The 27,223-nt window shown below is 30.3% G+C and overlaps 1 protein-coding gene across 1 annotated transcript; it reads right to left on the reverse strand.

Moving 5' to 3' along the window:
* Nucleotides 1-19,505: 19,505 nt before the first annotated feature.
* On the reverse strand, nucleotides 19,506-25,726 carry LOC134694999 (uncharacterized). The gene is made up of 4 exons (XM_063556126.1): nucleotides 25,513-25,726; nucleotides 24,246-24,372; nucleotides 23,488-23,601; nucleotides 19,506-21,616 (listed from the first exon to the last, which is right to left on the reverse strand). Exons 2-4 carry the CDS (start codon nucleotides 24,348-24,350, stop codon nucleotides 21,203-21,205), a joined length of 633 nt encoding a protein of 210 aa, XP_063412196.1. The 5' UTR covers nucleotides 24,351-24,372; nucleotides 25,513-25,726; the 3' UTR covers nucleotides 19,506-21,202.
* Nucleotides 25,727-27,223: the final 1,497 nt, after the last annotated feature.

Here is a 27,223-nt window from a genome sequence, read left to right on the forward strand (position 1 = left end):
CCCTATTCTATTTCTATCTTTAGACTTGTGGTACAAGTTTGGCTAGTATGTAAATCAGAAGTGGTCTGATGTTACTGTTTTCTGCACGAATATTTCGAGGGCGGTAGTACGGGTGGGGTTTTATAGGCATATATAAGTCCTGATTACGTTTGATTATTATCGATGTGCTCGAGTAACTTTGATAGACGAAGTTAACGTTAAGCTCTGCATAATATATTACAGTTATGTTTGTATTGATATGTATTTAGAGGACATTGTGAATGTATATAGATGGAATTGTGGTATATTTTTGTAATTTGTAAAATGTTTACAAGATATTAAATGTTGTTTCGCTGAGAAAATAAGAAAGTTACTGCGAGCAAACAAACCTAAATTATGACTTGTCTCTTATTTAGCCATGTATTTAGTATAGAAATGTTTTAAATTCGGACGAATTCATGAGGGAGAATTTAAGATAACAATTAAAATATATCCAATCACGTGTCACGATCTTTGATAAGTGTAATATATCTTATGATATACAAAGAGTCACACGGGACATGTTAATCATGTCGAAAAATAAATTGGGATGCTGAAATTGATAAATTTGTTGGATTATCCCACAAAGTATATGAAAATATGAATTAAAAAAGTACGTCATTGGAACAATGAAACCCTAATCTGTTTATGTAGTCTACATGTAACCTTTTTTAATTTTATATTACATATATTTTGATCTATGTCAACAATTGTGAGAACATACACAATACGTACATTAAGATTTTTTTTTTTTTTTTTTTATATCTAACAGATTTCTGAACGTCGACATACATATACTCCATACATTATATATATATATATGTCAACAATTGTGAGAATGTACACAACACGTACTTTAAAATGTTAAAATCTTTTTTTTATTATTTTTTTTTTTATATCTAATAGATTTTTAAACGTGGACATACTATATATATCTAATATATGTCAACAATTCAAACTAGGTTTTCATCGAGTTAAATGCACTCAATTCACGAAAATAAATGGGGAATTTCAAAACGAACATAACATTACCAGTCGCTTATGTTTAGTTACTTTATATAAGAAAGTTATAAACAAATAGGAATATTATTTAATATAATGTGTAGAATTAGCTTAAGGTGACGGATAATTTCAAACCGAGAATAAAATACCAGAAACGTCCTTCGATTTATTTAAAATATAATTATAAATGTATCACTAAATAGTTTGTGTCAATAAGATTAGCAATACAGTGAATATTAATGGTATTGAAATAATAAGATAAAGCAAAGTACCCAACAATTAGGCTTGAAATGCCGTATGCTAATATATCAAGCCGATTTTGAGATTATATCAAATTTAATAGAAGATTTTAAAATGACAGCGAAACAGATAATTGCGCACGTTCGTCTTTATCAATCTACTTATTTTTTTCCCACAATTATAAGTATATGCGTAATATATATACAAAAGTGGCTGTTTTGTCTGTTTCACTTTTTTTTTTAAATTTTAAACATTGGACACTATTATTAATTTTAGAATTGTTTACACTAAATTTTGATATAGACACAGAGAGCATCTTTTTTCTAACCTGATGACACTGTTTGAAATCCATAGCAATCTATAGCAAAAAGAGTACAATTTTTCGGACCATATCAAGAAAAGCTTTAACCTTCGATGATGTTGAGGTCTCTGGTAATGACATGATCATAGGAAACACATCTTAAACTAGATGTTTCACAGTCTTAATTAGAATGAGCATTATTTTCAATAATGATTTTTTTTAAAATTATATATTGAAGAAACAATTATACGAAACTATCGTGATAGTCATTTGTTATATTTTAGTTTGGGCATCTGAACAAAAAAACCGAGGAAACAAATTTCAAAAGTACAAAAATACCTTGCGCAAATTCATAATTCTTTTTTGCATTGTCCATTGTCCGCTGTAAAATATCCTAGTATACAATTTTGTCTAAAGTTTGCCTTCCATCATATAGAGTCTCGTGCGTAAATTATGAAATAGTGATGGAAAAATATCACAAGTGAGCAACTTATTTGTAAATCCTTGAGAATTCAATTCACAAAGTTGCGTTGAACTTTTAAAAACAACGTTATCATGGTTTTTTTTTACCGGAAGTAACACATCTTAATTCTAATTTTGATCTGTTCAGATGCCTTAAGAAACTCTTATCTATGGCTTGATTTATTTTCAACCAATTCAGCTCAAAAATATTTGTTTTGAAATATATAAGATAAAATTAATATTGGGACTGCTTTTTTTCCAAATACAAAAAGTCCGTTGAAATATCAATTGATGATCCACCGATTAATTATTCGTCAAATGTCTGACTACTACGATCCTATATCTACATTTGCCTTGCATGAGACCAGTGATTCTTAAAGAACAAATAGCATGTGTTTATGTAAACGTGAAAAATCTGATAAAACTATCTAAATAGTTATTTTAATAAAATTATGAATACTGGTAATATTCGTCTATCTCATTTTGAAAAGAATTCTAAAATTAATATTAGGGTCTAATGTATACCAATGTCTAAAATAAAAAAAGGAAAACACACAAAGCAGTCACTAATGTGGTGTTGGTGTTACGCATATACTACACGGTATTTTCTTAAATTATTAGGTTCATACACTCAATAAATTGTAATCACGCATGTCATTTCAACTACGGAGCTTAAGGATGTATTCTTCTGACTTTTCAGTCTCGTTCAGTCTCGTTGAAATCTCGTTCTTAAATTATTTCCAAAACATATGATAGAAGTGGAAAATATCAATGAATTTTAAAAATATTATAATCAAACATAACTCTGTGAAAAAATTGTGTATTTGCCATGAACGGTTTTTGAATAATCCAGTTTTCAAATTTTACGACGATTCAAGTCAGTATTTTTAGTCAAAATTTTGAGAAAATGGGTGAGGGATACAAAAAATGATTTTACAAGAATAATATACATCCCATCTCATTTTGGTCTTTTCAAATTTCTTAGATATGTATTTTTTCAATCATTTATAACAAAAAAGTTGAATTAATATGCATTTTGTTCTTTAAAATGAGAAAAATCATAAAAATACAAAATTGGCAGTATGGTAAATTTTACACAAAAAAGCATCAAAATATGATAAAACTTTCTTATATTAACACCTACCTATAGTTTTTGTAAGTTAAATTTATTCAGATTGGTCCACTTCATCTTTATGGAAAGTATGAAAAAAAGTTTAATTGTGGAACTTTGATTTTTTTCACGATAATAGCCCAAAAATAGGTAAAAATCGATGAAAAGTGAGAAAATCATCAAAATTGGGCATTTTCAAAGGGCCGTAGCAAAAAAAGAAGCACACCACCATATGATTTTTTCTTCACCAATTGTTTTGTTACAGTCTTATAAACCTAAAAATCAGGTTAAGAAAAAAAGTTTAATTCTAGAAATTTTTGGCTCCTCAGAGGTGTACATCCTTAATAGTGGAGCGGCGAATGTTGAAAAAGTCGCTTAGTTAACGATTTTAAATTACCTAAATACCTCATGGAATTTTAAGGTCTTAAATTGTTTATCGGTTATTCAGCTTTAGAAAAATATTTGTCGTCAATATCAAATGTGGTACAAATGACGTTAAAAATAGCCTTTACTGACGTTACCCTACTTGCATCGAATACCCAACTGCTGATTCGGTAGTCAAATTTCACAACAAACACGTTTTAAAAAAATATTTGTGAATGAAATTAGTAAATACAGTTATTCGTGAACTTCATACAATGTAAGGGCATTTCCAAATAGTCCTAAATTTAATGCTTAATGCATCTGAAAATGGTTGAAAATAACACTGTAAACATATTTCTTGTTCATTTTATAATTTCCAAAGCCTTGTGATTTATTCATGTTGTTTGGTATTGTTGTATACTCGATTTTGTTGAATTTAACTGGGAAAGTGAATTTCATTTTAGGGTTTGTTTGGTTTTCAGGTGTGTTTGATTTGGTTTTTTTTATTCAATCACATGGACAATTTAACAATCTCGTAAAACCTGCTCCCGCAAGATGCAAAAAAAAAAAAGGAAAGTGGAAGTTTGTGTTGACAAATGCATTATCTGCGATTCTGTTGTTGATGAAATATTAATAACATCAACAGAATCTGGAAGAAAAAGTCTGATTACTACTGCAGTAAAGAGACGTGATGAGAGTGTTCAGTTATTTGAACGAATTCTGAAATGAAACAGCAAGTGAATTACCCGTATTTAGATATCATAGGTGATGTTATAAAAGCTACACAAGTAAGCAAAATTTAAAATCAGTATCAGCTGAAAAGGAATCACCAGTTATAGATTCCGATTTATCTAATTGTTAAGTGCCTGAAAAAATGATCACAATACATACAAGTGTATTATTTGCATAAAAAATCTCATAAAAGGGTGAAAATATTACATACAATTTCATCTGCTGGAAGGTTAGTCAATCTTATAGATGCTGCTTCCTCTAAACATAAGGCTAAACTTGAGAGGTACTACAGGGATGCCATAGCCTTTTTTGCTCAACAAGGACAATATAAATCTAGCATTGTATTTGCTAGCGATATCTCCATTGGAGACGCTGTTAATACAGCGAATAACATCTAAGCAGAATTAGAAACGCTTGAGATGAAAGGCGACTTAATTAAGTACATGTAGCTCCATAAAAAAACAACGAACAAATCGGTATGCATGTACTTTATGAAGCAGCCTCAATTGTATGACAAAAATGGAAAATATTTATATATCTAGGGAATATTATCGTGCAAATAACCAAGTACAAATGCATATCGTTGGAAATATCAGAAGCAATGTTGTCAACCTGTTTGATAAGTTTTGTTACTTGTCTCTTGACAAAGTCTTTTGAAACATTTTCTTCAGTATCAATGAATATTTCGCATGACATTCGGAGAAAATGTGCTACTCTCTCAGAGTGCCTGGTGTCAAATTGTAATAACATAACTAATCCATTTAAAGTCTTATTATGCCGGTCGTTCATGCTCTGGGTGGGTGTGACTCCACTTCAAGTTTGTTTTGGAATCGGTTAAAAGTCGGTATTCAACCTCTTTAGGACAAAACCAAGCCGTTTTGGTTATCTTGTAGCCTTAACGCACGATGAAGTTAATAGTGCTTTAGTTGCTGCTAGAGTGATTGAAGCTGTTTTATACGACTCGAAATACAAATTTAAGAATTATCACAACGATTGAAATTTGCGGTGACATCACTTGGCTATAAATAAAGATAAAAGTCTTATAATATAAAAAAAGAAGATATGGTATGATTGCAAATGAGACAACTGTCCACAAAAGACCAAAATGACACAGACATGAACAACTATAGGTCACATTATGGCCTTCAACAATGAGCAAAGCCCAAATGGCCATACCGCAGTCAGCTATAAAAGGCCCCGATAAGACAATGTAAAATAATTCAAACGAAAAGCTTTCGGCATGTGAATTCGTATTTAAGGGCATACGATACAGTTATAGGGGAGGTAAGACGTTGCTAACGTAAAATGTTATTTTCGCGACGTCAAACTGTGACATATCGAGAAAAGATGACTTTAATTTGATTTAATTTGAAAACGAATTCATGGACCACTAGTTTTCAAAACAGCAATTTGTTTCATTTTGCAGGGAGATTATATAGCCCAAATTCTATAAAACTGTAAATAAATGATTTTTTTTTAATTTTGATAAACATGCAGCAAAAAATGACGTATTTTCCTCAAATCATGAACATTTGATAAATATGAGTTATTTCTGCATAAAAAATGCATATTTTTTTAGGATACTTATAAAAAAGAGAAATTACCGATTATTTAACAAAAACAATTTCTGTTTATCTTTTATAACAAAAAAGTTATGTCTTTCTTTCGAAAAAGAAATTTCGGCAACAAATCTGAATTTTGAGCAAATATACAAAATTTCGACCTCATTTTACTCAAAAAGTAGCACATGAAGGTATATTTTTTATTACATATTTGATTTAATCAGGTAAAAAATAGCCTATATGAATTTTTACGAACTTGTAAATACAGGATCAAAACTGTATCGTATGCCCTTAAGCAACACGTACTACGTACAATGTGGCAAAGCCAAGTTTGGTTGTCGGCAAATCTAGCCAACCGAAATATTGGCTCCCAATGTGCCTTTGTTGGAAAACTGCGCAAAATGACAAGTTAGAGCCAGTTTTCTTTGAGGGATAAATGATAACGGATTTTCTACAAGATCTAATTTGTTCATGTAAGGGGAAAAACATGCCAGGCAGCACGTGTTTGCAAGGAGCTGGATCTTCCTTGCACTGATTTATGTTTTTGTCAAAATGTAGGTAGCTGTAATGAAATATCATGAACACAGTTCTTGTAATATTTGGTAACTTTATTTTAATTTGCTATAATGTTTTCGACGTTTCATTTGGTATGAAAATAAACTCATCACAGATACCATAACGGTCAATTTTCGGAATTTGTTCTACAACACGCTTGCACTAATTGAGAAATATATCAATAACTATATTATATAAAAAGGTATCTTGTATTGAGATAGTTTGAATTCATTTCAAGAAAACTCAGTGACCAGTCGAATCCTTGAAAACTGAAACAATTTTTCACGGCTGCATATTTGGTTTGATTTATTAACAATTACTATGCATTTCAGATACTCTTTGAAAAACTTTTTAACAATCAAAGTATTCAAGAAATGCTATTTGTCGATGTCAATTATCAATGTTAATATGTTCCTGTTTTCCATTAGGCATTACAATTTGTATACCATGGACTACCTTCAAAAAAGTTAAATTAAACGTTGTTCTGACGTCATATGCAAATATGAAAAATATTTTGTATGAACTAACGTTTTTCTACATAATAATACTCATAATTCATTGAATAGATTATTAATTTTGAAAAATATCAATGGTTTTGTTTCTCTAGATGAAAGTATAATTTTTTAAAGTGATGATCTTTGACCTTGATTTTCGATATTATTGTTCCAGATTTGATATTTACGACACATATTTTCAAAAAGTACAAGATTGCAGCTTTCCAATGAGCTATCAAAATCGCATGAGGTATTTAGGTAATTTAAATTACTAAAATTGTCCTCTCCGCCGCTCCACTATAAAGCCTAGTCCGAGTATTTAAAAGTCCCGAATGTACTGCTGACCTAAATCACAACAACAACAATTTAAAATTTGTTTTATCCCCGCATTTATAGTGTGTAATACTATTTTAGAGGAAATTCGAGGTTTGCTATACCACTGTTCAGTTCAACGCACTTTATGACAATTCCACTTTACCAATCAGAATGAAAGTATTGCAGTGTTATAAAAAAAGATGATTTTACTTTGTAGTCAGTAAATAAAGTCAAAATATGTTCGATTTGCCTATTTTTGGACACCGAAAGTCAATATTATCATTTTGTCTTGTTAGGTACTATATTTAGTGTTCTACTTCTAATCTGTCAGTTGTGATAACTACCTCCCTTACTACTTATAAAAATAGTTACTAACTGTTGTAATGAAGCTATGAAAATAATGATATAAATTATCGTTAAAGTTTTAAGAATTCTTTAGAGGTTTTATTAAAAAAATAAGTGCTTTTCATGGTCCTTTTACTTCTATTGACAGTTATGATTTTACTGTTCTCTATACTAACACACATTCTTCTAAAAACAAGTTGTCATATTTATTTAAACAGTCTTTTGTAAAATATCATTGCAACTTTGTTTGCTATTCGTTTAAGCCTTTACTGTAACGAAAAAGGAGAGCTTGCTAGAGACACTTACTGTTAACGTGAAGATATGATTGAAGGTTATAATTTTCTCCTCGACTTCATAAAGGTACGTTTCGGCGATAAAGTGTATTGACAGGTAGTTAGAATTGCACCCCTTTAATATCAGATTTATTTCGTATTGCTATAAATTTCAGTTTATGACTACACTCAGTAAAGACACGTCACTTTTACATTTGGTGATGGGTTCAATAATACCTACCGCTATCTTGATATTTACTCCTTTATTTACCCAGAATTATCTAAATATATTACCGAAATTTACCCAAATAAACCTACTTCATTTAATCCAAAATACATGGCATTAGTTGTTTTTTTCTAGATTAAGACATATGGATACTATACGCTTCAATTTAGGACAAACGAAACGATTTTTTATTCCAAATTTTTAATTTTGTTTTGTAGACGGTGATTTTCCTTTTCTCCCCATTATACAGTGTTGATATAAATAAAGGCAACAGTAGTATACCACTGTTCGAACTCATAAATCGATAGAAAATACCAAATCCGGGTAACAAACTAAAACTGAGAGAAACGCATTAAATATAAGAGGGAAACTACGACACAACATTAAAGTGTAGCACACACAGAAACGAACTTAGAATAAGACAAAATCCGATGAGAATAACAAATATAACATCAAAACTTAATACATGAATTTGGGATAGAAAAGTACCGTGACAGGTCTTATAGTAATGTGAATTTATAGGTGAATAAAACACGACATACAACACGGAGCAAGTTGGCTTACACCAAAAAGCAAGCTATAGAGAGTCCTACAAATGAATAGTGTAAAACCATTCAAACAGGAAAACCAACGGTACAATCTATATATAAAACACGAAAAACGAGAAATACTTATGAACCACATCAACAAACGACAACTACCGAACATCAGATTCCTGACTTAGGACAGATGAAAACAAATACAACTTGTAAAAGCGTTTTAATAGGTACCAAACAACCTTCACCCTTATCTGAACCAATATGTAACATCAAAACATAGAGAGACACACTATATATACCAAAGGATATGGCTTAATTCAATCAAAATTTATATTAACACATGTGAACATACACTGAACGAATGAATTTGATCTATGACACAATGTAAACACAAAATCAATAAAATAAGTTGTTAGATGTTAAACAATTTCAGAAAAAACAACCAATAACCTTGAACAAATTGCCACCATAAGAATAATGTACACAGGTAAATCAAAATAATTTTTGGAGTAATATATGCAGTAGAAATGGAAAACGGAATTATATTTTACAAAATCAGTGTTCCAGCTAGACCATTTTCAGAGGGCGCGGCGCCCGCCCTTTTCCCGAATGCCGCCTTGTGCCGTTTTTACAGTTTCCAGGACGCCCTGCCTTTTATTGAAGATCGATTGTATATTTATTTTTTCATATTGATATGATACGCTAATTACTAAATTTTACCTGGGGAAAAGTTTATAACTTTGTTTACGACCCCAAGCTAATCAACGGTTACAACTGGTGTCATAATCTGTTGTTATAGGTAATCCGTTTATCGGATGGGTCATTAATGATCATCAACATTAATTCATTCAAATAGAATCGGTCAGTCGGTAATTATCTTTAAAGAAATGTGCATACGGCAACAACTTGGGGCTAGGCACAATTTGCAATGTTTACCGTAGTTTCATGGAGGAAACCTAATGACAGAAAGTTGAAAACCATAATAAACTCGTTGAAGACATAGTTTTATTTGTTTTCCATGAAATAAACAGCAAATTCGGACGTATTTGTCATTGACTGCCTTCATTTTTGATACGAAAATTACAAAATCGGCCGCCATATTGTCATGATTGTTGATCATATTTACGTACTGTTTATAATCGTCCAAAGAAGAAGCACACCAGAATAAAGAAAGATAACTCAATCTGATTGTTTTCCTAGCATTGAGAAACCCCACTTACATATTCTAAAATATGTCTACATACTTCTTGCTTAAGAATATATATGTTTAGGGATTTTGAGTTATGGGAAAAGTTAAAGAGGGTCTTAGTAGCAGCGTCGGTAAGGTGCCTTAGTCATCTTTTTCTGCATTCTTTATTTTTGATACAATTTTTCACTGTTGCTATATATCCTAACATTGAGCATTTACTGAGTACATCTGTTTTGTGCTGCATTGCCAGTAAGCACAACAGGGGTAGAAAAGTGAAACTGGTAAAATGTGTCACTTGAACCATAGAAACAGAATGAGACAGGTCACCTTTCAAAATATACTGCATATAAAGCTCAACTGTGCCAAGCAATGATCTAAACACTTGTGTGACAAGCTGCTTGACAAGCTGCTTGACAAGTTTTTCAGCCTAAAAAGTAGAAAGATAGAGTTCTATATGGGCTTATGATTTTGTTCTTGTATAATCTGTGATTCAACGAATAAACACAATGTTTGATTAATATCTTTTATTAAAACATGCCCTTTTCATAATATCATATCACGCGTTAAATGCCCTTTTTCAGGATTGGTACCCTGCCCTTTTGAAATTCTAGCTGGAACACTGAAAATAAATTCTTTGGTTATTCATTGTACAAAACAGAAGTGAAAATGTATATTCATTGTACAAAAACAGAAGTGAAAATGTATATTCATAACAAACAATTCTGAAATCTGGTACATATAAAAAAAGAGATATAAGATATAACCCTTAGAAAGAAAAACAATAACAATAAAAACAATATGGATGGTAACCTTCTTCTTCAAGTATCAGCCCTATTTGCAGGGTCACCACATTCTGTTTTTTTTAATATGTTATTAAAAAGGTTTGTTATTTTTTTCTATGTTTTAGTTGGAATATGAGAAAATTAAAAAACAGAAACTTGTAATTACACTATACTCAGACTGACTTGTTGTTACAAAATTGTGAATTTATTTTGAGATGGATCAAGTACTAGCTTGTTAAAACGTTTAAAACCGTTGCAGTTGTTTGGACCGTTCTTAAGTCAAGAACCTGTTGTTCAGTGGTTGACGTTTGTTGATGTGGTTCATCAGTGTTTCTCGTTTCTCGATTTCATTTACCTTATCTATAATGGTTTACTGTGTCAAGTTAGGTAAAGGATTTTGGCTAGCAAACTGGTTCAACCATGCAACTTTTTTTAAGTAGGTTTCCCAAGCCATATATTAGTCTGTAGTTCAGAGATTGTCGTTGGTTTATGTCTGTCCTGTTTGCTTTTCGTAAATTGTCTTGTTATAAATTAGGCCGTTTGATCTTTTGAAAATGTAACTAGAGTACTAGGAAAACAATATTTCAATGTCATGGTATGTAATACTTCCGAAATGTTCAATGCAAAAACATCTAAAGTGTTTTGAACGCGTACCAACCGCGTCAATGTCCAGCACTACTGACAGTTTTTACTTTGTGTTGTTTAAGTCTGTTTATAAGAGGGATAGAGCTCCCCAACACACATCAATTCGGAGGACACTAGCAGAAGATGTTGGACATTGATATAACTTGTTCAATCAACATCCTTACTCACAGTAACATTTAAAGCAATCGTGTGAGTTAGTTAGTTTTGAAAAATTACCACTGATCATACAACAACAAATGCTGGTGCACGGGACATTGTGTTCGTAGCATATGCATATAAAAAGATGTGGTATAAGTGCCAAAAAGACAATTTTCCTTAGTTTAAAGTAACGATTTGTAAAGGTAGACCATTATAGGTCAGAGAACGATCTTCAAAACAGAGCCTTCGCTCAAACCGCATATATACAAAAAGTTTAATTCGCAAGTAGTAAATGTTTGTACAATTGTTTTCCAAGTGTTATGCACGTTACGGAATTTGAATTTGAATATAATACATTTCATCTAGGACATATCACTGTTATAAGAAGCTGCAAATCAAGGAAAACAAACGAAGGATAATTGAAAAGTAGTGAAACCGGATGAATACATCACCTTAAATGACAATCCATAATCTAAATCACAATCTTAAATGCTTTAATCTAATAAATAGATACACTAAGAGATTGTTTTTTTGTTTTATTTAAATCAATAGTCGAATAGAAGAATCATCAATCAAATAACATGAGCATATACAAACAAACCATATATTCTTATATGGTAGAAAACACAAAAGGCTAGTCATTTGAGGCAATTGATATGGCGTATTAAGAAATATGAAAATGTAGTAATCCTACTTTTATTCATGGACATCCTTGAATAATGTCATGAAACAAGATACGCTCTTTCCAACTCGGCACAAATTCAGGTTTGTCCCATATGACTTATCTTGCAAACACATTTCACATTCGAACAATGGCCTCTCGTTGCGTTACTGTCTTTTTCTTATTGTTACTTGCATACATTTTCTTTAGTTTGTTTAATATGATCAGGGATATAAAAATACATGCAACAGTCTTTTATTGAATTAATTTTTTTATTTTTCTATGTTAAACATCTATTGTTGTATTACTTTTTATATATATTTACATATATCAATACAGCTATTGCGTTCTGTTTCTAATATCAATGTAAATGTATATAATAAAACAAACTTTTCGTGTTGGTCATCAGTCCTTTGTCCATAAATTGATTCACTTTCACCATCTTTCCATGGGCTGTTGATAGAATCTTTTTTTCTTTCTACACTTGAACTATTTGTTTCACGTTCATCCGTTTTTTGCGCATCATTACTTGATTGATCAACTTTAAGCAAAGGTAGACAATTTTTATTTAAATTATCTAATAGATCATTTAACTTCTTTAGTTGATCTCCAGTTAAATTTGTTTGTGAATCATTTTTGTCTTTTTGGAATTTTACTTGGTTAAGCCTGTGTATTACACTTAAGATTATTTTCTTTGAGCATCTTAACCAATACTTTTCCTGTAAACGAGAGTATTGTAAATTAATCAGTTAATTAAAAGTTATACAAGCTTTACCTCTATATGCATGATATGAGAGCCTTGTCTTTAATGATATCAAAATTGTAAATTTGAACTTGTGACATGCGACGTTTATGTACCATTCTTCTTCATTACAAAGATCATTGCCTTTCCTGATGCGCGGTGAACAATTATGCAGATCTTGCGAAATATTTTTTAAACATTGCTTTAAATTGTGAAATAAGGAAATAATTGCAACGGTATTACACTAAAATAGTAGTTTTTCTGACCACACAGTTAAATAAAGGGAGTGTCATTATTCGAAATTTAATGACACGACTTACTGAAATAAAGATAACAATGAACAAAATGTTACGATTTCTGTATACAAATGACGCTTACACAAATACACTTAGTGTTCATGCAAAGCAAGCATGCATATATATTTTTTTGTTGTTGTTTCATGATATTTTGAATAAACTTTACAAACGAGTAACTCGTATGGCTATTGCGAATAATTGTTTTTCCTCTTGTTTTCAGTTTTGAATGTTGTTGTGAATCAAAGTCTATTTATTGTCCTCTTAATGTCTCAGCAGATTTGAACAACGAACGACTTTCTAATTAATTGTGCTGTCTATATTTTTCCAATATTTTTACAAGTGAAAAGATATAGTTTTTTATTAACTTGATATTAAAATTCTTTGTAATGTTCAATTCTAGATGATTGGGTAAATAGAGTTTGTAAACATGGTATACCTAATTATCTAGAGTTCAAACTAATGTCTTTTGTTTTATTTGTTAGTGATATCAGGCTGCTGACTTATTAATGTGTTTCTTTCCGGTTTGAAGCTGATTTTTATATAAAATGTAAGTATTTTTAAGGTTGCAAAAAGAAAACAAAGTGGTAGGTTTAATAAATCTCTCGATGGAAAACTATGTCATGGAAAAACTTAAAGGGTCTTTTTTTACATGTCCACTTACTAGTGCTTCGTTGGTTTTATTTCCTATTTGCTTTGCCTCTTCATCTGACAGTTGTGTCATCATAGAAAATGATGTTACTGTGTTTTTAATAACTTCAAGTATTCTTCCCTTTAGACAGACTTTCTTTGCCTAATAAATATGCATTAAAACAATCATACTGTGCTTCGTTCGTGAAAAACTAAAGAAATAAATATTTAAAAAAACAACTTTTAACATTATTTAAAAAAAAAACATAACTCATTTCAAAAACGCAATCGTTATTAATGCAAAAAAGGGGAAAATTTATAAGAAGAAAAAAAAACTGAATTCCTTTTTTATTATAAAAAAACCATAACTGAGTCCTTTGATACCCATCTAAGATTGGGGACTATCTTATTTGCCCAATCAGAAAGGGAAATCCTTCTTCCGATGTGACGCCCGTTGTGGTATAGATAAAGTCACAGCAAGCGCGATTTGTTGATATCAGAATTGAGGAAAACATTGATTTTTCAACCCTGTATACCCGTATTCCCAATGTGAAATTGAACAATCGCCTTAAAAAAATAATCCAAAATGCCTTCCAACATAAAAATGGTAGCATACGCTATAAATTTATTACTTTGGGATAGCATAAGGCATAGTTCGTTAATAGTGATAAACAAAAAGGTAAAACATGCTACACAGAAGAACAAGTGGTCAGTATGCTGGAGTTTCTTATCGACAACATATGTGTTGAGTTTGGATGTAGACTTTTCCAAGAAATTGTCGGCATTCCTATGGGAGCAAACTGTGCGCCTCTTCTTGTCGACCTCTTCTTGTTTTCATATGAATCGGAGTTCAGTGTTTTCAGTGATTTTACTTTCTTTGAATGTTATCACAAATTCCTGTTAAAATTGGACTTAAAACCAAAAACCTAATACAGTCAGGTATTGTTGTAAGAACACATGTTACATGGATAACACAAGAGTAAACAAGTTACCTTTCTAAGCTTTGAAGGTGTTTTTTTCTGGATGAGACAAACATAAAATAAAATGATGTGCATCTTTGTTTGTTTACCAGATTACCAGATATATTACTATTATACTATTGAGTCATGGACCTGAAGTATTATATCAGGTCTTTATGATCGCTTACAATGACACTTGGGTTAATAATGGTTATGTGCTACACACATTATTAATACTACCAAAAGAGGGGCATAATGTATTACCATTTATATGAACATACCACAAACAAAAAGAAATTCCAAAAATCATTTGCAGTCAATTTAGACTTTTTCCATCAAGCGTACTAGGTAAATGCAAAAGGGTAGTTTCAGTAACTGCATTGATACGGAACCCCTATTTTCAAAATGTTTTCTAGATTCATGTTGCTCTGTCTTAGGATTTAGATGCAGTATTTTGTAGATCGATGTGTATCAATCGTCGTTTTGTTTTACCATGATTTTGTCGATCTATTTTTCACTTGGTACCGTTCTTATTACTTTGGTATCTTCCACCCCTTTTATAAATAATGATGCATAGACCAAAATCTTCTGACTTTTTTTTCACATAAAATACATTAAGTACAAGCTGGACGTAATATGTATTCTATCATAATGATATGTATTTTTAAGGGTCTGTTCTAAAATCGATCATTCTATAATAAATTAAAAAAAAACTAGTGAAATATAAGGACATGCTAACACACTTAAACAATAAGTTATTAAAGTAATACATGTGTAAACTTTCTTTTACTTACATACGTATCCTGAAGTTCATAAACCGTATCATAGCTTTCAGAAAGAATAATTTTTAATTGGTCATATCTTTCTTTACGATCCAATGGAGGATGACCTTCGTGTGTAAAACAACCGTCATGTGTAGGCCTATGGCAACCCTCATTTGGACGAGAACCAGAACAGTTTCCCATGATTCTACCCTAAAAAAGTTAGAACGAACCATCATTAAAATGAAAAAAAAAAATCTTTCTTACTTATATATTTAAAAAGTCAAAAGGATTATAAATGTGCATTTATAACTATATTCCAAGTTAAGTAATTTTTACCCTTTTATTCATCAATTATTGTGTAAATAATTATATCTTAATTTTCTTAATTTAAATATTTAAGACATAGTTTACTATACGGTAAGGACTATGGTAATTGTTACACTGACATATAATTTCCTACATCCAAGTCATTTGGTCTTTGAATGATAGCAAGCAATCATTTAACGTTTTATTACGTTTAAACGTGAATGATATAGTCCATTTGATCAACCAAATATTTATTCCTTAATTCGTTCTGAATGCTCAAGATTCGTAGACATTTCTTATAGTTAATCAAGATCTGAGGAAATCTATTATTGTTGATTAACATGTAAATACGAACTGTATAAACTGAATTCACAAAACCTCAATAACATATATTTTATTTAGATAAAACAAATGCTAGAAAAGTCTGTTTCATCGAAAGGAAATCTTACACACAGTAATGTTTAATATATAGCATGTCATCTTAGACTAAATTTTATTTATTTCTTCACCTCTTTTCAAAATACTATTTATCGTTCAAACAACTTGTTTCTGTAAATGCTGTAGCAATTTATGAATATGGTGTTTATTTTTCACTTGTTCCGTTGAATGATAGCATTTGATGTGATAAGTTTTTTACGCATTTGAGTTTGGCGTATTTGTTATATTTGTTTAAAGAAGGACCAGCTTATATTTTTTACAGCAAATACTATATTTGCATCAAAGGATGTCCCGTCTAGATCATGTTGATATGCAAATATCCCATAAGACGAATAACTGTAGCGTATAAAGCAGTATAGGGAAATCGGGAAAAAAACGCAAATCATTTCATTGTGTGGTGTTCCGTATCACTAAAAAACAAGATTATTTTTTTTTTGGATAAAAGGAAACTATAACTTGCGCATATTGAAAACTAAATTCATTCAGAACTTGCTAATCAACGAAAAAGGACAACAATAAACTAAGCATAATCCATCTAAGGTAAACTTTGCTTTAGGGAGTTGAAACCTTATTTTCTTTTAATTTAAAAATTTCAAAAAAGCGGACAAGTTTTGAATGGTTTGTTATAAATCATTAAAGGACAGACGTACTGACTATATTTGACGATTCACTTGGCGAATGATAGTTTACCAGCAGAGGTTTCGTCGACCTAGTACAGTAAAATCATTTCAAAATGATGGGAATATCAAAATCCCACTGAATTTGATTAACAAACTATTTTGAAAATACTTAAAATCTTGTTACAAAAATAATTTAACATACTTCCGATCCTGTCAGACTGGTTACGGACTGCTTTGTGAAAGAGGTGATTGTGGTCAGAAAAAAATAACATTAATTTAATTACCTTAGCTGTATCTGGCAAACTTTGGAATTTTGGTCCTCAATGCATCAACTTCGTACTCTATGATGATTTTTTTTACCAACTAGTGAATTCAACTAGAAATTATCTATCTATATATTTATATATATATACCATTATCATTGATGTTTATATCAAGTGGAACTTGACTTTCAAGTTAACCTTCCATAAATCAAGATTTTGAATTGTTAAAGAAGCAAAAGGTATTATTAAATAAAAGACTGCACCCATTATATGTCAACTCATTGATTTACACTATCAGTGGGGTATATACTTTACAACATTCTTAACATTTACTTTAACATTTGGTAATTTTTCTTGGAAAAGGTTTTAAAGTAAAGTTGAGTCGATAAGAAATGACGAAGCGAAAACATAGTCATGTCACTGACGAAAAACGTTGTGATATATTTAAATATACTTTTCTTTCAATAAGGAACTTAAATATGGGCCATGTTGTATGACAACTCTCTACCTGTGTTACAACGAGAATGAAGCGACGAGTAATGGTACTAAATTCAATTGCAGGCTATGCTTTTTCACTGTTTGAAAACCGTTAAGATCAGCTCTTGTTTTAAAAACCGATACGCCATACTTCAAACTAAATTTGACTTATAATATCAAAAACAAAAGAAGATCTTTTCCTATAACGTTTGACCTAATTGTGTTAAAAAAATAAAATAAAAATGAAATAAAGAAAAAAAAATATTAAAAGTTAACACTATAAAAGGTTTATTCATCATTTGAAAAAAAGCTTTGGCTATTATTTTTTCAAGATATTTAACAGGAAATTGAGATATTGCATTTTGTTGAGAATATATAATCCCACTATCAACACGCTGCAGTGTAAACAATACTCTAAAATCGCGTAAATTACTCGTATTAGTTTAAGTGTATTAAACGTGTTATAAATAACTGTTTGCTCTATGCAAGACGATTGGTTTTCTTCAGATTGATTTTTTTTTCATTAAACTGTACAAGATGTGCATAAATGTTTACTGAAATAAGATGTCTTTTTTGTTGTTGTTTAGTCGTGCATGTTGTGATATGATAGAACATTGTACTTATTTTAACCATTAAATTACCGCGCTATTTACCTATGAATTTTTGAATGACTCATATACATTTGACTTGCTTTTGTTTTGTGTTTGTAAACCTGTATCAAACTTTATAATTAATTACTTTTAAATTCGGAATTGACAATACATAGAACTTTTATCAAATTTTGAATATGTTCAAGTTTAATTTCCCCGCTGAAAGAATAAAACAATAAAAATGTTACAGTACTATCCATAAATTGAATATGAGAATAGAACCTTTTTATTCGATGTTTAATCTGCACAAAAATCGGCTTTAGTCGATTCGAAATTTTAAAAGAGATACATGTAAGAATCGATAAATTTGACATTCAGATTATATGAGAAAGACCGATCAGATACTATTCAAACGTTTTTTTGAAGTAGTTAGATCTCTTTAAAGTCATTCTAAGCTTTATCATGTTGATATTTAGTATGATAAATCATTAATTTCAGAGTGTTAGTTATGCTGGTAACCGCAATAAATATTATAAAAGCCTTTCAAATTGACAGCAAACAGGATACTTAATAGGTCAACAAAACAATGATTTTTTTATTATATTTTGTTTCCTTATCACTAGAGTAACGAAGTGTTGACGACTTCGCAAGGACCTCATAAAACTTAAAATGATAGATGATTAATATCTTTAAAATATTTATTATAATGTTAACTCTAGTGTTATTTCTTAGTATTCCACTAGTGACAATCTGTCGGTCATGATACCATGTAGAATAATAAAGAATGCAATGACTTCACTTACAAACCATTTACAAGGATATTAATCACCACTATCTCCGTACGGTTTGTACAATTAGCAATACCGATACCGTATGGTAATTGTTGGGGATCTAAGACTTCATCAGTAGTTACAAATTATTTGGCAATGGCACAATCAACTAAAGTATCAACTGGATTATGGACAAAACTTCCCATTGTCGAACTTACCTAGGAGTTCGGTGTTTTTTTGTAAAAAAAAATGATTTCATATGATACTTAGTAAATGGTTATGCATTACACTTTTGATACTAAAATCAGTGTATGAGAAACCTGAACGATAATGACAATATCCTGATTAAGTTTCAAGTACTACGGAAACCAGCAATTACGAATACTATTGTCTATACCTATACATGTAAAGATTATGTGTTGTATATAATTCTGTCTGTCCATGAATTGTTGTGCAAATTGGAGTTCGATAATTTTATGCAAACGTCAGATATTTATAAAACATATAGTTCAAGAAAACATTAAAGATCCAAAAAGACTTAAATTTACTGATTCAAGAAATAATCGGGTAAATAGTAAAAGATTAAAGTTGATTTTATATTTCTGATTTCAATTTTATCTTGAATCCTGCCATTTAAGGTATCTTATTTGAATTCGACGTGCATATCAGTCAACCCAATGGGTTATAAATGTCTTAGAATACAGATTATTGCTTTTATTTTCAACTAATTGTTTATAATATTCCGCCAATAAAATTGTTATCAACAACACACCTATTACAGGGCACAACACAGTCTAAATCAAATGATAAGAAGCTGTTAATAAAAACAAACATGTTCAATAGCCCTGCCAGTCTATCTGTTTTTTGGTCTTAGAAAGTAGCTTTTCTTTTTAAACGAAAGTATATATTGTTATAAATACAGGATGGTTATGATAATTTATTTTACTTTTTATTCTGCATGTATACTTACACAGATAATAACTTGATAAAGAGTCCTATTTGAGTCATTAACTTTGAGAGAAAAAATAAACCAAGGAAGGAGAATTAAGTTTTTTTTAATCTGAAATTGATTTGTCATAAACATGATAAACGTAAACAGGATAATAGGTTTCTATATAATTTTAAAATATTATGACAACTTGTTGTATAATGATATGATTACAGTACGCAATACACGAGCATCTGAAATACACAAAGTAGCGTACGCACATGACTTCGAGTGTCAGAAGTGAAATATATTAGAACAATACAACATTTAAAAGACATCAATTAAACTAGAAAACAACAACAATATCTTAATATAAAGACTAAATTGTCCATCGTTAATGTTATGTGACTGAGGGAATTTCAAAAGTTAAACATTTATCGCATATTTGTCTATTGTCAATGTTAAATTGCAAATTAAGGAAAAATTCTCACCTTGAAAAAAAATTAAATTGGCTCGTTTATTTTCCATAAATATTGACAAAAAATTTACTTAAACCCTTTCACACAAAAAATAAAAAAATCAACAAACTTTATAGTGAAGGTATATCCAGTAAAACGCATCGGACGCATGCAGTTATTTAAGGTGTTGCTTTCAATTTTCTATGAACCACATATTTCAGAAGAAAATTGTCGTTTGCTATGTAGGAATTTGAAAAACACGTATCTCGGTCATTAAGAAGTTTGATATTACCTTAAGAATAAAACGCGATTAAAATGTTCAGGTTATTGTTTACAGATTTATCTTACTTTAGTGATATGTATTTATTTTTGGTGATTCAGAAGTAATTGCACAATTAATGCACCAGATCATTCAATGTTACATTGTAATTATAAAAACAAGACGTATTATGATTGCCAATGAGACAACTCTCCACAATTATATTAACACTCGATACAATCATAATTGTTAGGAAAACAAAACCATCCAAATATATGCATGTAAAAAGGGAGAAGGTTTGGATCCATTAAAACGTTTAATCCCGCTGCAAATGTTTGCACCTGTCCTAAGTCAGGAATCTGATGTACAGTAGTTGTCGTTTGTTTATGTAATATATACGTGTTTCTCGTTTTGTTTATATAGATTAGACCGTTGGTGTTCCCGTTTGAATGGTTTTACACTAGTAATTTTGGGGCCCTTTATAGCTTGTTGTTCGGTGTGAGCCAAGGCTCCGTGTTGAAGGCCGTACTTTAACCTATGATGGTTTACTTTTTAAATTGTTATTTGGATGGAGAGTTGTCTCATTGGCACTCACACCACATCTTCCTATATCTAGATTGTGGATAATTCTACGGTGAGATTATATATTTGACTGTCCCTCTTGTATCTCTCGACTCTTTTTCAGTAACAAATGCAATATCACAGATATCTGAATATTTCTCTATTTGGTCTAAATAAATCCTAACATTTGTATCATACACAAACCTGACTTAAGATTTTGTAGTTATCACTTTCTATTTCTAATATCAAAGAAACTTTACAAATAAGTTTAAAATCTTTTTTCACGTTTTGAAATCGGTCATGGTTATTACTACTAGGGTGAACCAATTCCCTATCGTTGATATATGTCCCTGCACTTCCGCCATGGCTTCCGGAATTTTCTTCATCTGAGGTCAACTCATTATTTTCGTCATCCGTATCATCATCAGAATGTTTTAGTTCAATAATTGCACTATCAAGTTCTTGCAGTATCGATTCCACCTTTATATGTAGGTCATTAAAATCTGTCTGTTCGTCCAAAAAACGGGTTTCATTTTTATAAACGTGTGAGAGATATTTTTGTACTTTTGAAATATGTTTCCTGGATTTCTTGTACAGATGTGCAGGCTAAAAGGAAAACAAATAAAAATTAATATATTTTGACCTTTCAGTAAATAAAGGCAACAGTAGTATACCGCTGTTCAAAACTCATAAATCCATGGACAAAAAACAAAATCGGGGCAACAAACCAAAACCGAGGGAAACGCATTAAATATAAGAGGAGAACAACGACACAACACCGAAACGCAACAGCACACAGAAACGGACCAAGCAACAGACAATACACCACGAGAATAACAAATATAACATCAAAACCAAATACATGAATATGGGATAGACAGATATTCAGTAATTGTTTCGTCGTTGAGATTAGAATAAACTATTGTGTTTATGTCTCTTTATTTCCTCACATATTTTAACATGTAAAAACTATATCAATAGTCAAGACTTCACTGAACATCCGAGAGTTACAAATATATACATAGGTAAATGCCTGCACCAAGTCAGGAATGTAACAGTTGTTACCAAATGAGTTTGGTGAGTTTTTGATTTTGCAATTTGATAAGGGACTTTCTGTTTTGAATGTTCCCCAGAGTACAGTATTTTTGTGATTTTACACTAAGAAAATATAATCCCAACAAAAAAAACCCATCTAGTTTGTCTAGTAACTGATGTTGACTTAATTCAGTTGGGTAAGTACCATTTGAATCAAAAACTTTTTTAGCGAATATTCCGACAAGGTCATCAAAATCAAATCAATTGTTTAGAAATATGAAATATATTCATTGTGTGCTTATGATTTCATTTAACAATTGATTAATTGATGTTTAATACTTATTTCACAATAGATAATATCGCTTGAATATGATTGTATAGCACCTACGATAATTCGATTTAACCGTGTCTAGTAGATAAAAGTGCACATATTATCGAAATCTATTAATAATGATACATTTCCCATTTCACTTTAGCAAACATTTATAAAAAATCATGTATACATTTTGTGTACTTTAACAATACAGTTATTATTGTATAAAGTTGAGTGCTATTCTATATGAATAGGATGGCCATTGCAAGAATGAGACATTCAACCTTTTTAAATTGTTTACACATTGATTGTTTTCTCTACGAGGAAATCCTCGATAGACTTTTTTTGTTGTTTTCCCGTTATGGAATGCATTGATAACACCGTATATGTTCAAGTTGTCGTGTCCTCTTTCACACTTTTTTTTTTATATCAACGATTGTGACCTATCGCTATTTTTTTACAAACCATTAATACAGTGATAGGGACTAGAAATGTGTATCGGAATCTGCTTACCCTCCCGAATCAGATTACCTTTTAAGTGTTAAATTCGTTATACGTAGTCATTGTTTTCTTAGGTAGTATTCTGTTGACTTGATTATCTTTACGTTGATGTTTGTTTAGTAATTGACATCAGTATTTCTATACAACAAGCTGCATGTGCCACGTTATTTCTCATAAATACTTGTAACGAGTTATTTATATATTAAGTACGCATCGTTCATTCAAAATATTTCACCAGTACGTTTATCATGTTTATGTTAAATGAAATATATTCCGATTTAAACTCATTCGACAAACTCATAGCCAATCTTTAACTTGAATTCTGTATTTGAACCAGTGTGTTGTTTTTTAATAATTTTTTTTCTCTTGAAATAATATAATAACAAATTAATATAAATTTGAGTCAAAGTTCAACATATAGTTCGCAAAACTGCATGTATCACAATCGGCAATAAATACTTGAAAATGATGGCATAGTAATATGAACAATAAAATTCATGCTGTTCAAGTACATATTTGTATTAAACTGTTTTGTTATCAGAATTGTTCATCTATATAACCATTAAAAAGAAAACAAATTTAAAAAAAAATCAATTTAAAACTTTTCTGCTTATTAAAATGATTTTACTCTGTGAATTAGATGGCTGGCAGTCTCTCTTGTCAATCGCTTGACCTTGACCTCACTCCTGGCATTGTGTTGAATGTGCGAGAATATTCGATCACTTTGTATCTTCTCTCTTCCCTTAAAATAAAACCATTATATATTGAAAATGTTTGCAATCAGAAGTATACATCTGCCGTGTCAGGAATATGACAAATGTTATTCATTCGTTTCATGCGCTTAAACGTTTGATTTTGCCATTTGATTACAAAATCTCCGTTCAGAATTTACTGGAAAAGTGTTTATTTTTTTATTTTTCTACTTTTACCCTATCAAAACATGGTTATACTAGTCAAACAATAGATTTTTGATCTGTTTAGTCATGCCAAATTTTATCAACTTTCTTCAGACTATTTTTATTCACAATCATGTTGGATTTTTTAAAGATAAAATCAGAAACAGTTTGCCAAAACTTTAAAGGAATTTTGGTTCTTAATGCTCTTCAACTTCGTACTTTATTTGGCCCTTCAACATTTTTAGATTCGAGCGTCACTGATGAGTCTTTTGTAGACCAAATGCGCGTCTGGCGTATATACTAAATTTAGTCCTGGTATCTATGATGAGTTTATCTATATGTATTAATTTGCTAATTGCTTTCCTTATGCCACCTTGATTTGATATGAACATTCTAAATAATTTAACATGTTTAATACATTTTGATATCATAATTCATTGTTAAAATCTATACATTTATATATTATATACGTTATATGCATTATACTTACAAATGTTTTCCGCAGTTCGTCCGCAAAGTCGTTTCCTTCTAAGAGTTTTATTTTTAAACCTTGTAATGTTTCCGCCATTGGTATTCTTGGTTTGTTGTTACCCATAATTATTTTGTTTGAGTCTATCCTGTTTTTTAAAAAAGAAAAATAATTAGTTAAACAACATATATAAAATGAATAAAAAGGTTTTTCAGATGACATACAGTTTCAAGTAAATACGAAAGAGCCGTAGGTTAAATGCAAACGAGAAGATGTGGCATGATTGTTAATGGAGCAGTCATAAACACAGAAATATAAGAAGAAGAAAAAAACCCAACCAAATGCTAACTTATGTTCATCAACAGTCAAAAGGCGAAACTTATCAAAATATATAAATAGAAATCCTGATTTATTTGGGAATACGTTTATACGGAGGTTCAATGGGTGTAATTTAATCGTTACTAAATTGGCGGTCTTTGTAAACAACATAACAGTACCTGAAACATAAGACATACTATATATGGTTTAATTTGTGTAAAGGTATATTAAGTTTCAGCGACATTTTCAAACTTATTCAGTGTATATGCAAAAGAAATGATCAAATAGTTGTAAACATTTGATATTGAATTTTTGGTTTATGATTTCATGGTGAAGATAACCACTAAAAAGCGGTGCGTGACACAATACGACCAACTGTACAAATTATGAGAAATCGGCTAGCGTTGTCGGATTTTTCATCAAGCTTCTTTAACTCGTGTGTTTTAAGCAGACGAATTACTCATCTGCTTTACCAATTCCTAAGCGTGGTATCTTTGATGAGTTTATCTATGAATATGGTGGTTTTACCTCATGTAATTGCATTTAAAAAGAACAGTGAGAATACATATGGTGTAATTGACTTAAGTTATACAACAAGAATTGCAAAAAACTGAGTGAATTATAAAACACCCAAAGACATCGAAGTCGAAACATTTGCGTATGTAAAAGAGGGACGAAAAATAACAGAGGGACAGTCAAACTCATAAATCGAAAATCAACTGACAATGCCATGGCTGAAAATGAAAAATACAAACAGACAAACAAAAGTACACATGACACAACATAAAAAACTAAAAAAAAGCAACATGAACCCCACAAAAACATAGGGATTATCTCGGGTGCTCCAGGAGGATAAGCAGATCTTGTTCCACATGTGGCATCCGTCGTAAAAGTTCTTCCCATGAAGTGTAAATATAGAGTTTAAAGAATGAGACAACTGAAATAGTTAAACCATTTTAAAATAACTTACAACTAGTGCAATGTAAATGCTTTCCTTACTAAGAAGATGAATACTTAGTGTTATATAGTTTTCAAGCGATGGTAAATCCAGTTAAAACTGTTCCTCTTGACGTGTAGGAAAGAGGAAAGGAATTTCCAATAGTTTACACGTTTAACGTCATCTGGTACTGTAATAACAGGATTAATATAAAACAAATGAACATTAACTATATATAGAATGAACGAACAATAATAAATCTAGTTCATACTAAATATTTAATTTGAATAGGATATTTGAAATCTCCACTCGAGTATGGTACTTGACCATTTGCGGAAGTTGTGGGTCAATACAATGTCTTGCTAAGTATATGAGGATGAATAGATACAAAATGTAGGAATAATAAATCAGATACAGAAAATCGAACCAATTTAGGAATTAAGATTCAGAGGATAGTTTTGTACAACCGTGAAGACAAATTATACTCGCGTCCAATGATATAAGTTAAGTAATTAGAAGTGTGCATTGTGGAAAACTTTCATTTAAGAAATTAGATTTGGATTCCATACTAAAATTTCACATAAAGAGTACAGGGGATGGTTTTGAACAATCTTGAATACAAATCAAACTCGTGTCCAACAGAGTTGGGATAATTGTAATTGTTATCGTTAATCAGCTGTAATTGATTACAATTTTTCAAGTAATCATTGTAATCATTAATCAGCCAACAATCTGATTACATGTAATTTAATTTAATCAATTACTTTTCAAAATGCCCTATAATCCTGAATACTTTATGATTACATTCTGATTACAGTGAATGAAATCTTAAACTGTGTTTATGGTCAATAAATGAAACTTTTTATTATTCTTATTCAATTTATATTGAACATGTTTAAAAAGATAGTTTGGTAAACTTTTTTTTTATATAAAACATGACAATTGGTTTGTATATTTTAGTAAAAATAAACTGTTTCAGTATTGAAAAGTCATCAATAGCCTAAGAAGAGACATATAATACAATTATATGTTATAGCCTAAGTACAATATATTGTACATGTACATATATTCACAATTTAAAGATGTACATATATATATATATATATATATATTTGATAATAACTGTTATATTCAAGTAATACTTTTCTTTAACCCTTAATCTTTTGTTAATGTTGTGATTTTTGTCATCTTTGAATTGACAGGTAGGACACCAATTAAGGTTTGTTTTTATTGCAATTACCAACTGAGTATAGCTGTAGGACAATATATATGGTAAAAAATAAATCAGACATGTGATAATTTATTCAATTAGCACAAAATTAATTAAAAGTTGGACAAATATCTTATATTTAAAATAAGCAAATTTTTGTATGTATTTGGACTGGACATGTAAAATGCAATGATTTTTATCACTGTATTTTGTTTACAATTTGATTAAACTGGTACACTTTCATCCATATTTTAACTCCCATAAACTGCACATTAAAACAAATATAAATTAAAGTCTAGAATATGTCAGAAGACAAACAGCAATGCTTTTTATAAAGCTATATTCAATTGAAGTCAAAATAATTCAGAGATTAATGATGATAAAGTGCAATGGGTTGTAACCAGTGACACTATGTTCATGTATGTATGAAGTGAACTTTTGAGTTTATGAAATAGATGAAGTTTGAAGTTATCATTTTATAATATAGCAAACACAATTCTTTCTAAAACTAGAGTTATATAATAAACGTTTATT

Source organism: Mytilus trossulus, chromosome 13, assembly GCF_036588685.1.
Source record: "Mytilus trossulus isolate FHL-02 chromosome 13, PNRI_Mtr1.1.1.hap1, whole genome shotgun sequence".
Taxonomy (NCBI): domain Eukaryota; kingdom Metazoa; phylum Mollusca; class Bivalvia; order Mytilida; family Mytilidae; genus Mytilus; species Mytilus trossulus.

What these genes read in the sequence shown, in the direction of transcription:
- LOC134694999 (XM_063556126.1), bottom strand. Translation starts at nt 24,350, where the DNA reads ATGGGTAACAACAAACCAAGAATACCAATGGCGGAAACATTACAAGGT. An exon ending in ACGAACTGCGGAAAACATTT is followed by an intron (nt 23,602 to 24,245) that starts GTAAGTATAATG and finishes TTTTATTTTAAG; the next exon opens with GGAAGAGAGAAGATACAAAG. An exon ending in CCAGCCATCTAATTCACAGA is followed by an intron (nt 21,617 to 23,487) that starts GTAAAATCATTT and finishes TTTTCCTTTTAG; the next exon opens with CCTGCACATCTGTACAAGAA.